General features: G+C 41.5%; 1 protein-coding gene across 2 annotated transcripts in view; it reads left to right on the top strand.

Moving 5' to 3' along the window:
* Positions 1 to 17,208, top strand: part of LOC125455027 (protein sel-1 homolog 3-like) — an 80,733-nt gene that overhangs the window by 24,271 nt on the left and 39,254 nt on the right. For both annotated transcript variants that reach the window (XM_048536518.2, XM_048536523.2), the window contains exons 7-11: positions 2,413 to 2,545; positions 5,395 to 5,530; positions 6,949 to 7,107; positions 7,610 to 7,830; positions 13,193 to 13,372. In XM_048536518.2, the coding sequence (XP_048392475.2) occupies positions 2,413 to 2,545; positions 5,395 to 5,530; positions 6,949 to 7,107; positions 7,610 to 7,830; positions 13,193 to 13,372 (829 nt within the window). The remainder of the gene's footprint in view (positions 1 to 2,412; positions 2,546 to 5,394; positions 5,531 to 6,948; positions 7,108 to 7,609; positions 7,831 to 13,192; positions 13,373 to 17,208) is intronic.

The following is a 17,208-nucleotide window of genomic DNA, read 5'->3' as shown; positions in this document are numbered from 1 at the left end:
AATATCCCCATTGTCAATAATGGAAGAGCCCAACACATCAGTGCAGAAGATAAGACTGAAGCTTTCACGGCTATTTTCAACCAGAAGTGCAAAATGGATGATCCATCTTGTCCTCCTCTAGTAGTCCTCAGCATTACAGATACCAGTCTTCAGCCAATTTGATTCACTCCATGTGATATCAAGAGATGGTTAGAGGCACTGGAAACTGCAAAGGCTGAGGGCCCTGACGACATTCTGGCAATAGGACTGAAGACCTGTGTTTCAGAATTTGCCACACCCTTAGTCAAGCTTTTCTATGTCAGTTACAACACAAGCATCTATCTGATCATACGGAAAATTGCCAAGGTATGTCTGAAACATGAAAAGCAGGACAAACGCACCCATCAGTCTACTACTGATCATCTGTAAAGTGATGGAAGGTGTTATCAACAGCACTATCAAGTAGCACCTGCTCAGCAATAACCTGCTCAGCAACACCCAGTTTGGGATCTGCCAGAGCCACTCAGCTGCTGACCGCATCATAGCCTTGGTTCAAATATGGACAAAAGAGCTGAATTTCGGAGGTGTGGTGAGAGTGACACCCCTTGACATCAAGGCCAACTTCAACCAAGTGTGACATCAAGGAGTCGTATCAAAAAACTGGAAGCAGTGGGTATTGGGGGAAACGCTTCACTGGTTTGAATCATACCTGGCACATAGGAAGATAGCTGTGGTTGTGGGAGGTCAGTCATCTCAGCTCCAGGACATCTCTGCAGGAGTTCCTCAGGGTAGTGTCCTAGGACCAACCATCTTCAGCTGCTTTATCAATGGCCTTCCCTCCATCATAAGTTCAGAAGTGGGGATGTTTGCTGATGATTGCACAATGTTCAGCACTATTCGACTCTTCAGATACCGAAGCAGTCCATGTTCAAATGGAACAAGATCTGGAAAATATCCAGGCTTTGCTAAGCACAAATACCAGGCAATGAACAACTCCAATAAGAGACAATCTAACCAGCACCCCGTAACAGTCCAGTTATCATCATTGAATCCCTCACGACCAACATCCTTGGAGTTATCGTTCAGCAGAAACTCAACTGAAATAACCACATAAACATAATGGCTACGAGAGCAAATCATAGGCTAGGGATACTCTTGACCCAACCCCTGACTCCCCAGAGCCTCTCCACTATCTACAAGACACAAGTCGTGAATGTGGTGGAATACTTACCACTTGCATGGAACGAAACTCACAAAGCCTGTCACTGTCCAGGACAAAGCAACCCCCTTGATTGACACCGCATCCACAAATATCCACTCCCTCCACCAGCAATGCTCAGTAGCAGCGGTGTGTACTATCTACAAGATACACTGCAGAAATTCACTAAAGATCCTGAGGCAGCCCCTTCCAAACTCATGACCACTACCGTCTTGGACAAAGGGAACAGAGACATGAGCAGAGCAAACAGAGCCAGTGCCACCCACTAGACCTCTCTGAGTCAGACACCAACTTGACTTGGACTGTCACTGTGCCAAAATTTTGGAATTCCCTCCCTGAGAGCATTGTGGGTCAACCTACAGTATGCAGACTGCAGCGGTTCAAGAAGGCACCTTGCTACCACCTTCTCAAGGATAACTAGGGAGGGCAGGAAATGCTGGTCCACTCAGCGATATCCACGTACGTGACTAAATAATTTTTAAAAATCACCATTCAGATCAATGTGGACTTCACAAGCTTCAAAATCTCCCCTCCCCCTACCGCATCCCAAAACCAGCCCAGCTTGTCCCCACCTCCCTAACCTGTCCTTCCTCCCACCTATCCCCTCCTCCCACCTCAAACCCCACCCCCATCTCCTCCCTACTAACCTCATCCCGCCCTCTTGATCTGTCCGTCCTCCCTGGACTGACCTATCCTCTCCCTAACTCCCAACCTCCACTCACCTTTACTGGCTCCATCCCTGCCTCTTTGACCTGCCTGGTCTCCTCTCCACCTATCTTCTCCTTTATCCATCTTCTATCCACCTCCCCCTCTCTCCCTATTTAGTTCAGAATCTCCTTCCCCTCCCGCATTTCTGAAGAAAGGTCTAGGCTGGAAACGTCAGCCTTCCTGCTCCTCTGATGCTGCTTGACCTGCTGTGTTCATCCAGCTCTACACCTTGTTATCTCAGATTCTCCAGCATCGGCAGTGCCTACTTTGTCTGAAACCATTCAGAATCAGTTGTCTTTAGACTTTAAGATAGAATATACTTACACTTTATACTCACTTTCTACTTTAATTTTAAATAAAGTTAAATTGCAACTTTCTTAAAATTCTGTGTGAGGGATATCTATATTATGTATCCAGCTTTCACAGTATGAAAAATGGGATCATTTTAACCTCTTTTTCTTAGAATAATGTAAACATCACTGGTCATTATCTTGGTTGTTTTCCAGCTATCCTGAAGATGTTCATCACAACGATTCAGTTGGATACTATGTTCTTGGAGGCAGCAATCATATACATGGTTTTGAAGGATTCATTGGCCCTGTCAAGATATACCGTCTAGGCACCCTAAAAAGTGAAAAGGTAATGCTTCGGGTCCGGTGACCCTTCCTCAGAACTCAGGATATTTGAATCTGTTTCTTTACTGGTCACTCACCAATAATGTTATGGAAATTAATACAGAACTACTTCAAGAATATTGTGGAAGAGGAACTCATAAACCCAGAGTTAATGCAAAAGCAAAATTTTGCAGCTGCTGAAAATCTGAGATAAAACAGGCAATTTTGGGAATATCCAATTTTCCAAACAGCATGTGCTGACATTGATTAAGAGTTAATGTTTCAGGCTTGTCCGAATGGAGATCATGGTTCGGAAGCGTTAACGCTGTTTTCCTCTCCGTACGTACGACCTGACCTGCTCAGAGTTCCCTTATCAGATTACAGCTTTATGTAGCTTTCCTTTATTTGCTGGTGGGATGTGGGCTATATCAGCTGACTAGCATTTATTGCTTGTCCAAGTTGCCCTTGAGAAGGTGATAATGAGTTGCTTACTTGAACTGCTGCAGTCCACAATTTTTTTAAGTTCAGTCATGGAATCAGGGCATTGCTGGCTGATCAGGTAGCATTTATTGCCCATCCCTAATTGCCCAGAGGGCAGTTAAGAGTCAACCACATTGCTGTGGGTCTGGAGTCACGTGTAGACCTGACCCAGTAAGGATGACAGTTTCATTCCCTGAAGGACATTAATGAAGCTGATGGGCTTTTCCAACAATCAACAATGGATTCATGTTCATTATTAGGCTCTTAATTGCAGGTGTTTATTTAATTCAAATTTGCCATCTGCTGTGGCAGAATTCAAGCCCATGCCCTAAGAGCGTGACCTAGCTCTCTGGATTAAAGAGCCTAGCAATACTATCACGAGGCCATCACCTTCCATGCTACATGCTGTAAGTTGACCCAGAGCGCTCTTAGGGAGGGATTTCCAGGATTTTGACCCAGCAACAGTGAAGGATCAGCAATGTGTTTCCAAGTCAGGATGATGACTGACTTGGAAGGGAACTTGCACGCGGTGGTGTTCCTTGTACCTGTTGCCCTTGTCCTTCTAGATGGAATTGGTTGTGAGCTAGGAAGGTGCTATCTAAGGACCCTTGGTGAAAATCTGCAGTGTATCATTTAGATAGTACACATTGGCGCTATTGAGCATTGATGGTGCAGGGAATGGATGTTTGAAGATGTGGTGGCAAGTGGGCTGCTTTTTCCTGAATGGCGTCAAGCTCATTGAGTGCTGTCAAACCTGCACCCATCAGACAAGTTGGGAATGCTCTATCGCACTTCTGACTCGGAGTCATAGAGTCATGCAGCATGGAAACAGACCCTTCAGTCCAACTTGTCCGTGCCGACCAGATATTCTAAACTGAGCTAGTCCCATTTGCTAACATTTGGCCCAAATCCTCCAAATTCTTCCTATTCATATCCCTCATTCAGATGCCTTTTAAATGTTGTAATTGAACCCACCTCCACCACTTCCTCTGGCAGCTCATTCCATTCACAGACTACCCTCTGTGTGTAAATATTGCCCCTTAAGTCCCTTTTAAATCATTCCCCTCTCACTTTAAACCCATGACCTCTGGTTTTGACCTCCCCTACCCCAGGGAAAAGATCTTAACTATTCATACTATTTATGCCCCTTGTGATTTTATAAACTTCTGTAAAGTCACTCTCAGCCTCTGATGCTCCAGGGAAAAGCCCCAGCCTATTTAGCCCTTCCCTATAGCTTCCCTATACCTCCAGTCCCAGAAACACATATTAAGACTTTGCAGAAGAACAGAGTTTAATGGGAAAGGAATTCTTTCTATTGAATTTGGTAAGTTGATGGTAAAAGCACAGATTCCAGGCAGCAAAGTTATCACTTTTGGTACAAAACTATAATTTTTACTGAACAGTCTCAACATATAGAACATTCAGTACTGCATGGACAAATAGGAGTCCTTGCCTCTGGTCTCCAATCAAGCTCCATCCACTTCTTACTAAGTCCACTGCTTTCCCTCATAACTATCTGAAATTGAGCCATTGTACATAACCTTTTATCATATCTAACTCCCAAGATGAGCTTCTCATCGTGAATCTATGCTATAATGCTTGCAGATCCTCATGCCTCCCACTTTGCAACATTGCCATACTTCAGTGCAGCTATTGATGAAACCCTCATTCATGTATATGTCACCTCCTCTCTTGACTATTTCAACATAATCCTGTCTAGTCAGCCATGTTCTAACCTCCACAAATCAGAAACCATTTAAAACTCTTCTGCTGTATCTTTCCTCACACCAAGGCCAAGACCTGTGCACCCATCAGCCCTTTACTTGATGACCTACTCTGACTGCTGATCAAATAATATCTTAAATTTGATTAAATTCCTTGATTTCAAACACCACCATAATCTCCTCCTTATGTTGTTCAGCCCATAATTCTTTGAAAGATTTGTACTCTGGTAATTCTGGCCTGGTGAGCCTCCCTGACTTCAATCCTCCATCACTGTTGGCCATGCTTCTAGCTGCCCAGGCCCTAAACTCTCTAATTCCTGCCTAAACCTCTCTGTCTCTCAACTTCATTTGCTTCCTTTAAGATCTGTTTGGCAAAATGTTTAGCTATCTACCCCAAAAATGGACTTCCCTGGTTTGGTGTTTATTTTTGTTTAACAACCTTCCTGTGAAGTACTTTGGGATATTTTATTACTTTTAATGTGGCCTTATGTTGATAATTCAGCAGAATTACATTTATCCATTGTTGTGCAGTATTTGGGGATCTCACCTCATTACTGTCAGGTTACAGTGCGTAGTAACATGAGCAAGTGGACTCTGTATCATTACGTTTGTTTTTAATGCAAGTTCAACTGCTACCTTACCAAACCTAACATCTTTTGTATGTCTACAGATTTCAAATCCTCTTGTAACTGATCATGAAATCCATAAACATATTGAACAGTACTATAAGAAATGTAAATATCTCACTACACTCATCATGAAGTATTTCCATAGCCTTGGATTGCACAAAAAGTTACAACATTTGAGTAAGTAAACTTAAGTTGGTTGACCTTATCAGGGAATGAAATTATACTCCCTCTTAGCTGTTTGCAAAAGAAATGTCAATCATTATGGAATATATCAATCATTTCATAAAATCTGAATGCGGAGGAACTCGTTAGCTAACTAGATGTTGTATTGAGAAACTAATGGTTTACTGATTTGCGCATTACAGGTTCTAATGAAGTACTACTCATCACCAGGAGGCCAACATCCAAGACATATGTATAAAATTAGATACTTAATAAATTTGTTTTGGAGACTTAGTTCTTAAAATGGCCCATAATAATTGGACTTTGTAAGGCAAAGGGACAATGCTTCCTCTGCTGGATAAAAGCAGGATATGATTTAGAGTAATTCACTCACTCACATAGGTTTTGCCAAAATGAAAGCAAGTTACTGTGGAAATCTGAAACAAGCAACGAAAATGTTGGAGGAACTCAAGAGGTCCTGTAGCATCTGTGGTGAAAGAAACAAAGTCAGTGTTTTCAGGACCAGTATTACTCTCCTTGAGATCTCAAGACATTCGCAACAGTGCTGGACTTGAACTCATGTCCTCAGAGCATTAGCATGGTATTCCTGATTACTAGTGTAGTGATTTTACTATTATGCCCTGGCATTTTGATGATAGTCTAGATTTCAGTGACAAATTTATTTTGAAATGTATGTTGGTCTGGTCAATAAGGAGGAGAAATGTCTGCATTTTTAAAGTATGTGCAGGGGTTCCTTTTCGTTGAATTGTCTGGATTTTGATTCTTGTGTATCTTGTCTAATTTATGGCTAGTTCTAATTAACTGCATGATATGGAACTTTTTGTCATCCTACATTCCAGTACTGACAGAAGAGTTAACTTATGGTTTTGTGATCTAAGATGTAGGAGCAGAGTTGGGCCATTCAGCCCATTGAGTTTGCTTCCCCATTCGATCATGACTGGTAATGTTTCTCAACCCTGTTTCCTGCCTTTTCCTTTTAAGCCTTGATCTTGGCTGAAGTACTTCTCTTGGTAGATTTTTAAATCTATTCCTAGTGAGTATTTGCAAATTTTTGGCTTCCAGCATAGAACACTGTGTACCAATGCATTCAAATCAATGTTTTGAAGACTACCTGTGACATAAACTCTCCATATACTACAGATGTTAAATTTATTTTTGAATGAATTAATTGTATAACTATAATTCCCTTTCATTCCTCTGGTATCAGTCCTGAAATTGCTATTGTGATAAAAAATTTCCTGTTATTTTACCCATAGAATTATTCAAATAAAAAAGGAGTTTAATTAAAATCCTAAATATGGCAGAACACAATAGGATCTAGCCAAGTTACATTTTATATATTTTATCAGAAGACATTTGTAATGGAATATTCTTCATAATTTACCAGTGATTATAATTTGATTTCTTTCCAGATCGGAACAACAATTATTACTTAGAGTTGGTCACAAAATATGGACCAAAAAACTATGATGAAGAAAAATGTACAGCATATCCTTGGGGGAAAAGAACTGAGAAGAAATACAAGACTTTATTTGATCTACTTCAGACAATGGCTTCAGAGCCACTTTTAGGTAAATGCAAAATGTTTTGTTAATGAGAAAATAAAAAGAAAATAGGCAGTCAGTCATGGAATTGTAATTCAGTCCTCTCCAAACTACAGAAATGACATCCTTTAAGTGGTTTTTTTAACTCATTCAAAAATCCCACAACGCATCTGTATGTTAAAATATTCCTAATTTGTCATGAACTGTTAAATAATGCAATAAAATTGAGCACTTTTCCTGTTAGAAAGGAATTTACCCTGACATTTATGTGAAGATGGATGGAATGATTATTCATTAAATTCTTATTAAGGTAGTGGCTCTGTTAAAATGATGGATAAAATTATTTGTATCCTACCAACCATTGATCTGTAAGGTAATCAGTCCAAAATTATTGGAATAACTTTGCAGTTTACAGGGGAAACCAAATGGAAATAGTCATCATTAATTTATTAACTTCCAAAATTCAGATTTCATTTTTTATGTAATTTTCAGCATTTTTACAGTTCTTTTGTTGTGATCTTGTGCGTAGACTTCACTCATTCACCAAATCTACAATCTACACTCATTAAAGTTGGCGAGAAACTTTTTCAGAAGACTTTGGAGATTCTTGTTCGTCCAGAGAGTGCCCAGCAGATTGACCACCTGATCACTTCACTCATGAAGGCTAGCTGCTGTGGTTACTACAGAGCAGCCTACTTCCTGGCTGTCATTTTTGAGACTGGCCTAAGTGTGGAAAAGCAACCATTACAGGTAAGACAAATGGCCATTGATTGCATTAATTGGGTTAAAATGAAAAGTCCATTTATGTGTATTTTTAAAATATTTTTCTTGTTTCTTTTGCTTCACCTTAATGAATTGTTCAACAGCAGGCAGGCCGTTCTAACAGCATCATTGTGAGCTTGCTTTGAAATTCTATATTGACAGGATGAAAATCATATTCTTATTTTTTGATGGTACCTGACAACCAAAGCCTATCTAGACTTGTTGTTAAGTCAATGTGGATTTGACATATTTCCCAAGATCTTTACCCCATTAAAAAAAAACAAGAATTACTGGACAAGAAAAGACGCAAGTGATATTACGCAAATGAATTTATGAACCTGTCTTGTGAATTCTTGTACTTAGAAATGCAATCCTATGCAGAGATGTAATTCAAAATTTTGACACATGTACATTTTCTGCTGCTTTATATTGTCCTGAGTTGTGTTCCAACTTGTCTACAAATCAACTTTCAAAGGCATTCCAGAATGGAACCCATTTGCAACATGGGGGCTGCCTGTAACTACGCTAGCATTTGTTGACTAATTATAGCATTGAGTCTCTGTCAGTTAGTCTAGATCAGATCCAGACATGTGGGGATGAAAATCCTGGCTGTCAAAAGTCAGCTATTTCTCCTAAATATGCTACACTTACCCTGCCATGCCTCAAATTACTTGTATACATATGTGATAATCATATTTTCTCCTGGAAATCTGCCTAATTCATATTCAAATGAGTGAATCCCATGAAGTTTGAGCATCGTCCTCTGGAGGAACATACCACAGATTGATATCTCTCTCAGGAAGATTTCCTTGGGGCTGAGAAAAGAGCGCTGGGAGGTCGGGGTAGGGATAAAGTGATGATGATTTTTAGACAGAGCAGTCTAAGTTAGGAATTTACCAGATTGAGCTGTCTTGTAGAATTTTTCATAGCTTTCTCAAAATGTCTCCTGCCTGACAGCCAACGACATTGACAGATAAGTTACTATCAGGCAGGATGGAAGCCGGGAGAGCTTAAACCAGGTCTGACTTTATGGGTTGGTGGTTCGTCAGATGTCCTTGGGAGTCAGACAAGTGGATGTGATTTTTCGACAGAGGTAGTGTTGACCCCTAAAACTGCATGGTTGATCAGTTTGAAAGTTGTCCAGTACAGCCTTGAGGTGACCTGATCATTAGTGTAGTGTCAGCTGATGGGGGTCCAATGGGAGGGGTAATCTTGTTGGACTTTGAAGCTACGCTCCAAATGCTTCTTCCCCACAAGTAGGGCATTAAAGGCGTAGGCCTCGTGGATCCAATTCTTTTCCCACCTCCAGACTGCCTGAATTTCTGATTTCAATGATATCCCAACATCCATGTGTTAATACTGATAATAATCTCTGATAATGAAGAGCGAACATTTTTTTCCAAATGATTTTAGTTACCAACTCATTCTGAAATCGAGCTTTGTTTCCAGTGTGAAGCAGCCTTGATTTTCTCTCTTGTGGCATTGTGGTATTGCCCCTACTTCTAGACTGGGAGGTCAGGGCTCAAGTCCGTTGTGCTCCAAAAGGCATGTAGTAACATCTCTGAACACATTGATTAGCGAAATAGATTAACCCCAAAAGGGAGCATGCTGAAGCTTAGGAGTTTTAAATACGTATTTTCCTTTATTTCCAATCCTTTCCACTTCCAAGTTAAAATTATAGCAGGCACTGATGCCTTCTAATACATTTTATTGAGGGTGAATTTAATGTATTCCAGGAACAAGGCAAAACACAAGGCTCTAATTTGGAAACGTGTTTAGAAATAACAAAACGTGCTGCAGCCTGTTACAGAATTGCAACATAGTTTATGCCATTGATACTACATTTCAACATATCGGTGAGAATATGAAATTAGTGCAAATAACTTAGTGTACCTTCCATATTCTCTGGCTGCATTGAAAAGGATTACTTTGAGAAATATCCATGCCATAAGAGATGTCCTTGCATCTGTGCAAATCACGGAAAGCTGTGCGTCCAGAGAGGGGTAAACAAATCTCAGTTGACTGATGATTATATTTCACGGAGACATAATTAAAGCTGTAGACGAGATAGAACAGGGTTATGTGATTGGAACTGGAGAACACTGTTTCCTTTCTAGTCCCACTACTTCACTCCTCATAACAGTATGGTGATTGTGCTAATTATGGAAGTTGTTTAACATCAGAAACAATTCTGCCAGGTTTCTTTCCTCAATAAAGAACAGGTAGGTTGTTACAAATAAAGCTAAAACAAGCATGCAATGAGCATTGGTCTGGATTGTCCATTGTACATTCTAAATCTATCAGGCTTGTGTTCTAACATCACAAATTTGACACGAGGCAAATATGGGCAACTATGGTTGAATACCCCACAAAATAGATCAAGTAGTAAATGCTGTCAAACAGATCCTATGGATTACTCAGCAATTCCCGCAGATGTTAGTAACACTGAGGGTCAAAAATGGTTTTAAACTTCACAAGCGATTATGATTCTTCGCATTTAAGACCGAGCTGTGAAACACCCTCAAGGGCCATGGGGTGCCTCAATGACTGCCCATGTTCTTGTTGTTTGCCATTCTTTTCAGGGACTAATGTCACCCAGATTCTTCTGGAAACTTTCACAACCACAACTCTAGATCTTGACAGACAGCAAGCTTCACCAAGTTAGCCAAGTTAGCATGGTTCATGGATTTGTTTCCTGAGCTCTAATCCAACTCAGTTGCACAAGCAAATTGTACTTGCGGGTTTTCAAACTTACTCTGCTACATCGCAGTATTAATTGTGTGTATGCACCTTTCAGACTTTTTAACAGCTGCTTGGATTTCCCTGTGTCCTCACTGCATGGAGCTATGAACTATTCTGGGACTTCCCTTAGCACCAACTTCATAAAACCTGGACAGTTCAGTCGTCATTCGTACCACAGCCAATAGGAGCACTGCCTAACATTGGGTCTCATTTGTTTTCACACTGTCTGTCTTACACACACTGAGCAATGAGTTCCTTTTTCACTGGCTATCACCTTTAAACTCCAATTCAGTCATCCCAAACTGAAGATCTATTGAAACTAGGCAGCACGGTGACTCAGTGGCTAGCATTGCTGCCTCATGGGGCTAGGGACCCGGGTTTGATTCCACCCTCGGGCAACTGTCTGTGCGGAGTTTGCACATTCTCCCTGTGCCTGCATGGGTTTCCTCTGGGCCCCAGTTTCCTCCCACAGTCCGAAGATGTGCAGGTTAGGTGGGTTGGCCATGCTAAGTCGCCCGTAGTGTTCTGGAATGTGAAGATTAGGTGGGTTATAGGGTGATGAGTGGGATGCTCTGAGGATCAGTGTGGACTTTTTGGGCCGAAGGGTCTGTTTTCCACACTGTAGGGATGCTATGATCTTTGCAGCAGGCCTTCATCTCTGTTGCTGTGCAGAATGGAATGGGCTTAGTATTTTGGGACAGTCAAGTACAGTACCCTTAGAACAGCGTGTACCACTGAATGTTACACTTTGCCAAGTGTTGTCTCACAAATTGACAAAACAAAAAAAATTCATTGCACAGTAGTAAGATTAATAAAGTATATAAAAGCATAACTAAACATAAATTTGAAAATGATAATTAGGTTATTCCTTAGTACACATTAAGATGGAAGGTCAAGTGGCATATCAAGTTTGCAGAAGTTTCTGGATTGGCCCAAACTGGCCCAGAGCAAGCACGTCTGAAATGAATGCCTGAGGTTTGAACAGCTTTAAATCAAAGCTTATGAGCTAGTTGCTGAACTACAGACACTGCAATGCATCAGGGCCAGGAAACTTTTACCTGGGTTTTTAGTACAGGGAGGCATTTACAACCCTAAAAGTTATGTCATCTGATTTGCTTAGTGTTCACGGACAGGAGAGTATGATTTCAACTGGGGCAGTTAAGGGAAACCAGGGCAGGAGCCTCAACCTTTGCAATTCCCCTTCATGGAAATTTCAGACCTGGAGGGAATCACTGTTTAAACATCAGAGAGCACCCATTAAAAACAGAGATGAGGCCACAAAAATCTCCGAGTGATGTGAATCTTTGGAACTTTCTCCCTAAAAAGATGGTGGGAGCAGTGTCCTTGAATATTTTTAAGACTGAGATAGATAAACTTTTGAAAGTTTTTTTGGGCGACAGGTCATCTGGGGTAGGTGAGAGTTACAATTTGAGGTTAAAATCAGATCGGCCGTGATTTTTTTGAATGGCGGAACAGGCTCAAGGAGTTGAATGGCCCATTCTTGCTCTTTATTTGTATGTTTATGTGACTCTGTTTCACAAAAAGGAGATAGCCATTTCGGACTGAGATTAAGAAAAGTTTCACTCAAAGGAAGTTTTGATTTGATTTGATTTGATTTATTGTTCTCACATGTAACAAGACATAGTGAAAAGTGTTGTTTTGTGTGCTGCACAGACAGATTGTACCATACAAAGTGCATCAGATAGCAGAACAAAGTGCAGAATACAGTGTTACAGCCACAGAAAAGGTGCAGAGAGCAATCAGCATTAACATTTGAGAGGTCTGTTGAAAAGTCTGATAAAAGCAGAGAAGAAGCTGTCCTTAAATCTGTTCTTATATGTTTTGCAAACTTTTATATGTGATGTCTGATGGAAGAGGGTGGAAGAGAGTATGACTGGGATGGGAGGGGTCTTTGATCATGTTGGTTGCTTTCCCAAGGCAGTGGGAAGTATAGATGGAGTCAATGGATGTTGTATCTGATGAATATTCTGCAACAGAAATCTGTGGAACCTCAGTCTTTGAGTATGTTTATAACTGAGATTAATAGATCTTAACATATCAAAACATCAACGGATACAGGGATTGTGCAGGAAAATGGTGTTGAAGTAGAATTTAAGTCATGATCTCACTGAATGGTGGAGCAAGCTTGAAGCTCTGTGTGACCTACTTCTGTTCCTATTGTTTATGTTCAACTTATGAACTTCCAATGAGCCATATTGGTGAATGCTTGCTTGGATTCACACCAACCATAATATCTCTGCAAATTACACACCACTTGTAAGATTCCGCCCCTTGCCTCATCTTATGTGTCATTATTTGGCAAGGTTTTAATTCATGAATGTATCTTTTTCCCAAAGTTACATGTATATGTTTCTGTTTGGAACAGAGTTAAATAATCTCAGTCATCAAAGCTGTACCTACAAAGCCTAGGGATCAATCTTCCAATTGCTTGCTTTTTTAGCTCAGTGAGGGAAAACTTATGAGGAAAAAGGGCTGAAGGGCCTGTACTGTGCTGTAATGTTCTATGAAAAGGCAATATACAACTTCTTGAAATACATTTTGTCATCACTCTTTCATTAAAAATAGAATACCATTGATATTTCATCAGGGCTTGCTGTATAGTCTGGTTGCTGCACAAGGAAATGAGAGACTTGCCTTAATGCATCTTGGATATAAGCATGATCAAGGTATTGATGGTTACCCATTGGACTATGATATGTCGTATGGTTACTACTCAAACATTGCAAAACAGACTGTTCATGAACGGCATGTGTTTGATGGAGAACAGGTAGGTATTATGGACTTAAATAAGACCCACAATAAAATGTGGAGTTGAAAATTCAATGACTGCATAATACTATTTGATTTGGGAAATCTCACTATCAGAAACAACTTTTAAAAAATCAGTTTTGAAAAATTCTAAATATTTGCAAATGTTTTTCAATTTGCGAAGGTGTCCCTCAAAGTACTGCTTAGAAGGAGGTCAACAGCTTCCTTTGTGAGGTTATTGAATTTTAGCTTCCTTTGTGAGGTTATTGAATTTAGACCCAGCTAAGTTATGGGCTACATTTGTACTTCTGAATTGATGCAGTTTGTAGGTGATGGATTCCTCACTGACATCAGAGGTTCCAGTATAAAACGTATTATTAAAACAAAATCAAAACTAATAATAATACATTAGAGGATTTTCAGAAGGGAACTGCTATTGAAGTTGTGAATCCTGATGGTTATGAATATGCGCTTTAAGGGATGATGTCACTAATTGAAGGTGAACCAAATTCAACCAAATGTGCATATTTTTTGATACTTACATTTGAAGCATTGGGAGGTGTTGGGTGGCTAGTGGTATTAAGAATCAATGCCTACCTGAATTTATAACAATCTTTCATTTGCTATGAAGAATTAATACTCTTAAACAGTGGGTTGAATTGTCCTGAAATTTGCCTGTGTAGGTTTTGTAGTGTTTCTTGGGGAGTTTCCTTATGGAGTTTTACACTGCTCACCTTGTTAAATATGAACTATGCCTCCCTGGCCCTGATCTCATGCAGTCCTGCACTCCCCACTGCAGAAATGCTCACCACTGCCTGGACCTTACGGAGTTCTCACCACTGCCACCATATTTAAGGTCCAACTGTGCAGTTCAGATAGTGCAAGGCAGGAAACAGATTTCACAATTCTACACTGTGAAAAATCACCCTGGAGATGGCTGATAAAGAAAAATTGTCACCTGGTTTTAGAGTAAGTCGCACAGTCAAAGTGAGGGAGGCTTTGCCTGAGTGAGCGAGACAGAAACAGCTTCTGAGGATTTGAGTTAAAGTCCGAATTTGGGGCAGAGGGGGAAGGAGAATATTTAATTATGGTTTACTGACAGAAATAAAGTCTCCAGTGCAAGAGTTGGGCAGGAGAGGAAATAAGACACAGATGGATGAAGGGTCTAGGCCTGAAACGTCAGCTTTTGTGCTCCTGAGATGCTGCTTGGCCTGCTGTGTTCATCCAGCTCCACACTTTGTTATCTTGGATTCTCCAGCATCTGCAGTTCCCATTATCACAAGGCAACAGATAGAGATGTGTACCTGCACTGAGACCAATGGTATCATGATGATACAAATGCAGAGAAAGCAGTTGATTGATGATCAGGATTGATTAACATTTCAAATCTGTAAAGTGAATTATGGATATTTAGAGATAGTAAGAACTGCCGACGTTGGAGTCAGAAATAACTCAGTGTGGAGCTGGAGGAACACAGCAGGCCAGGCAGCATCAGAGGAATAGGAAAGCTGACTTTTCGGGTTGGGACCCTTCTTCAGAAATGGGGAGGGGGAGGGGAATTCAGATATAAACGGAGAGGGGTATGGAGCTAGGGAAGGTAGTTGGGATGGTGATAGGTGAGTGCAGGGAGGGAGTGGTGGGGATTGGTTAGTGAGGTGGGACGGGCGGATAGTTAGAGAGAAGATGGACAAGTTGTGTCAGGTCAAGGATTTTGAAACTGGTAAAGTCCATGTTTGGGACATCAGGCTGTAGGCTCCTGAGGCAGAATATGAGGTGCTGCTCCTCCAGTTTGTGGGTAGTGTCATTGTGACACTGGAGGAGACCCAGAAAGGACATGTCATCCAGGGAGTGGGAGAGGGAGTTAAAATGTTGCGCGACCAGAAGGTGATGTTGTTTGGCTGTGAACAGAGTGCAAATGTTCTACAAAATGGTCTCCAAGTCTCCACTTGGCCTCACCAGTATAGAAGAGGCCACATTGGGAGCAGTGGATGTAGTAGACCAAGTTGGCGGATGTGCAGGTGAACCCATGCCTGATGTCGAAGGTTTGCTTTTTGCATTTAATAGAGGTATAGGGGCAGATGTAGCATTTCCTGCAGTTGCAGGGAAAGGTTCCGGGGTTTTTTCGGGTATGTGGGGTTAGTGGTGAGTGTGGAGTGGATGAGGGAGTCGCAGACAGAACAGTCCCTATGAAAGGCAGATGGGGTGGGGAGGGAAATATATCTTTAATCTGTACTGGGTAGGCACCTGATTAATGCAATTGCCACTTGAAGAGCCTCAACAGTAGAGCCCATTCCATCAAACAGTAAAAAATAGATTTTCCGCCCATTTTTCGTGTGGTGGCAGCCATTTTCCATTTCCATTTTCAGTGTGCATTTGAGATTTGAACAAGGCTGGTAGGCCACATCGGAGAATTCACAAAGTGAAGTTCCAAGCTCAGCCTATAAATCTTGGTGACTCCCCCCCACCGCCCCCCCCCCCCCCCCCCCCCCCCCCCCACGACCTCAAAACCATCATGTGGTTTCCTCCTCTGCACAGCCGGTTAACCCCATCAGGTTTGAGCTTCCACAATTCCCATCCCATCCTTTTATTTAAGTCTTTATCTTCTGACTTTACAACCTTAAGCCAGGTCTATGGGTTAGTAATGTCATACGACATTATGCTTTGCCCCCCCACCCCCCAGTTAAAGCATCAATGATTCCTCCTCCCACAGTACCTGATGCCATCTATTTGCAGAGTAACTTTCCCCAGTTGAAAATGGCTGTATATGTCTGCAATGTCTTCTGAGCCAGTAGGAGAATCAACATTGTAGTTATGTATATGTACACATACATAATAGGAATGTGATGATAATGAGGGTGGTTGAGTTTGAGGCTCAGTTGGAAATTGGCAAGTACAATGTTGTGGGGATAACTGAGACATGGCTCCAAGTGGACAGGGCCTGGGAAATGAATATTCAAGGCCATATGTGCTATCGAAAGGACAGACTGATAGGCAGAGGGGGTGGGGTGGCCCTTTTGGTGAGGAATTATATTCAGTCCCTTGCGAGGGGAGACATAGAATCAGGAGATGTAGAGTCAGTATGGATAGAGCTGAGAAATTCTAAGGGTAGAAAGACCCCAACGGGAGTTATCTACAGGCCCCCAAACAGTAGTCAGGATGTAGGGTGCAAGTCGAATCAAGAGTTGAAATTGGCCTGTCGCAAAGGGATCACTACAGTTGCTATGGGAGATTTCAACATGCGGGTAGACTGGGAGAATCAGGGTGGTACTGGACCCCAAGAAAGGGAGTTTGTGGAGTGCCTCCGAGATGGATTCTTAGAACAGCTTGTACTGGAGCCTACCAGGGAGGAGGCAATTCTGGATCTGGTGTTGTGCAATGAACCAGATTTGATCAGGGATCTCGAAGCAAAGGAGCCATATGTTGAAAGATTGGAGCGACTGGGCTTGTATACAAGATAATAAAATGTGAGGCTGGATGAACACAGCAGGCCCAGCAGCATCTCAGAAGCTTTTGTGCTCCTGAGATACTGCTGGGCCCACTGTGTTCATCCAGCCTCACATTTTATTATCTTGGATTAGCTTTTGTGCTCCTGAGATGCTGCTGGGCCTGCTGTGTTCATCCAGCCTCACATTTTATTATCTTGGAAGCTTTTGTGCTCTTGTGATGCTGCTGGGCCTGCTGTGTTCATCCAGTCTCACATTTTATTATCTTGGATTCTCCAGCATCTGCAGTTCCCATTATCACTGGGCTTGTATACACTTGAGTTTAGAAGGATGAGAGGGGATCTGATTGAGACGTATAAGATTATTGAGTGATTGGACACTCAGGAGGCAGGAAGCATGTTTCAGCTGATGT

This window comes from Stegostoma tigrinum, chromosome 1, assembly GCF_030684315.1.
Source record: "Stegostoma tigrinum isolate sSteTig4 chromosome 1, sSteTig4.hap1, whole genome shotgun sequence".
Taxonomy (NCBI): Eukaryota; Metazoa; Chordata; class Chondrichthyes; order Orectolobiformes; family Stegostomatidae; genus Stegostoma; species Stegostoma tigrinum.
The sequence above is the reverse complement of the archived record's forward strand: the minus strand, read 5'-3'. Positions and strand labels throughout refer to the sequence as shown.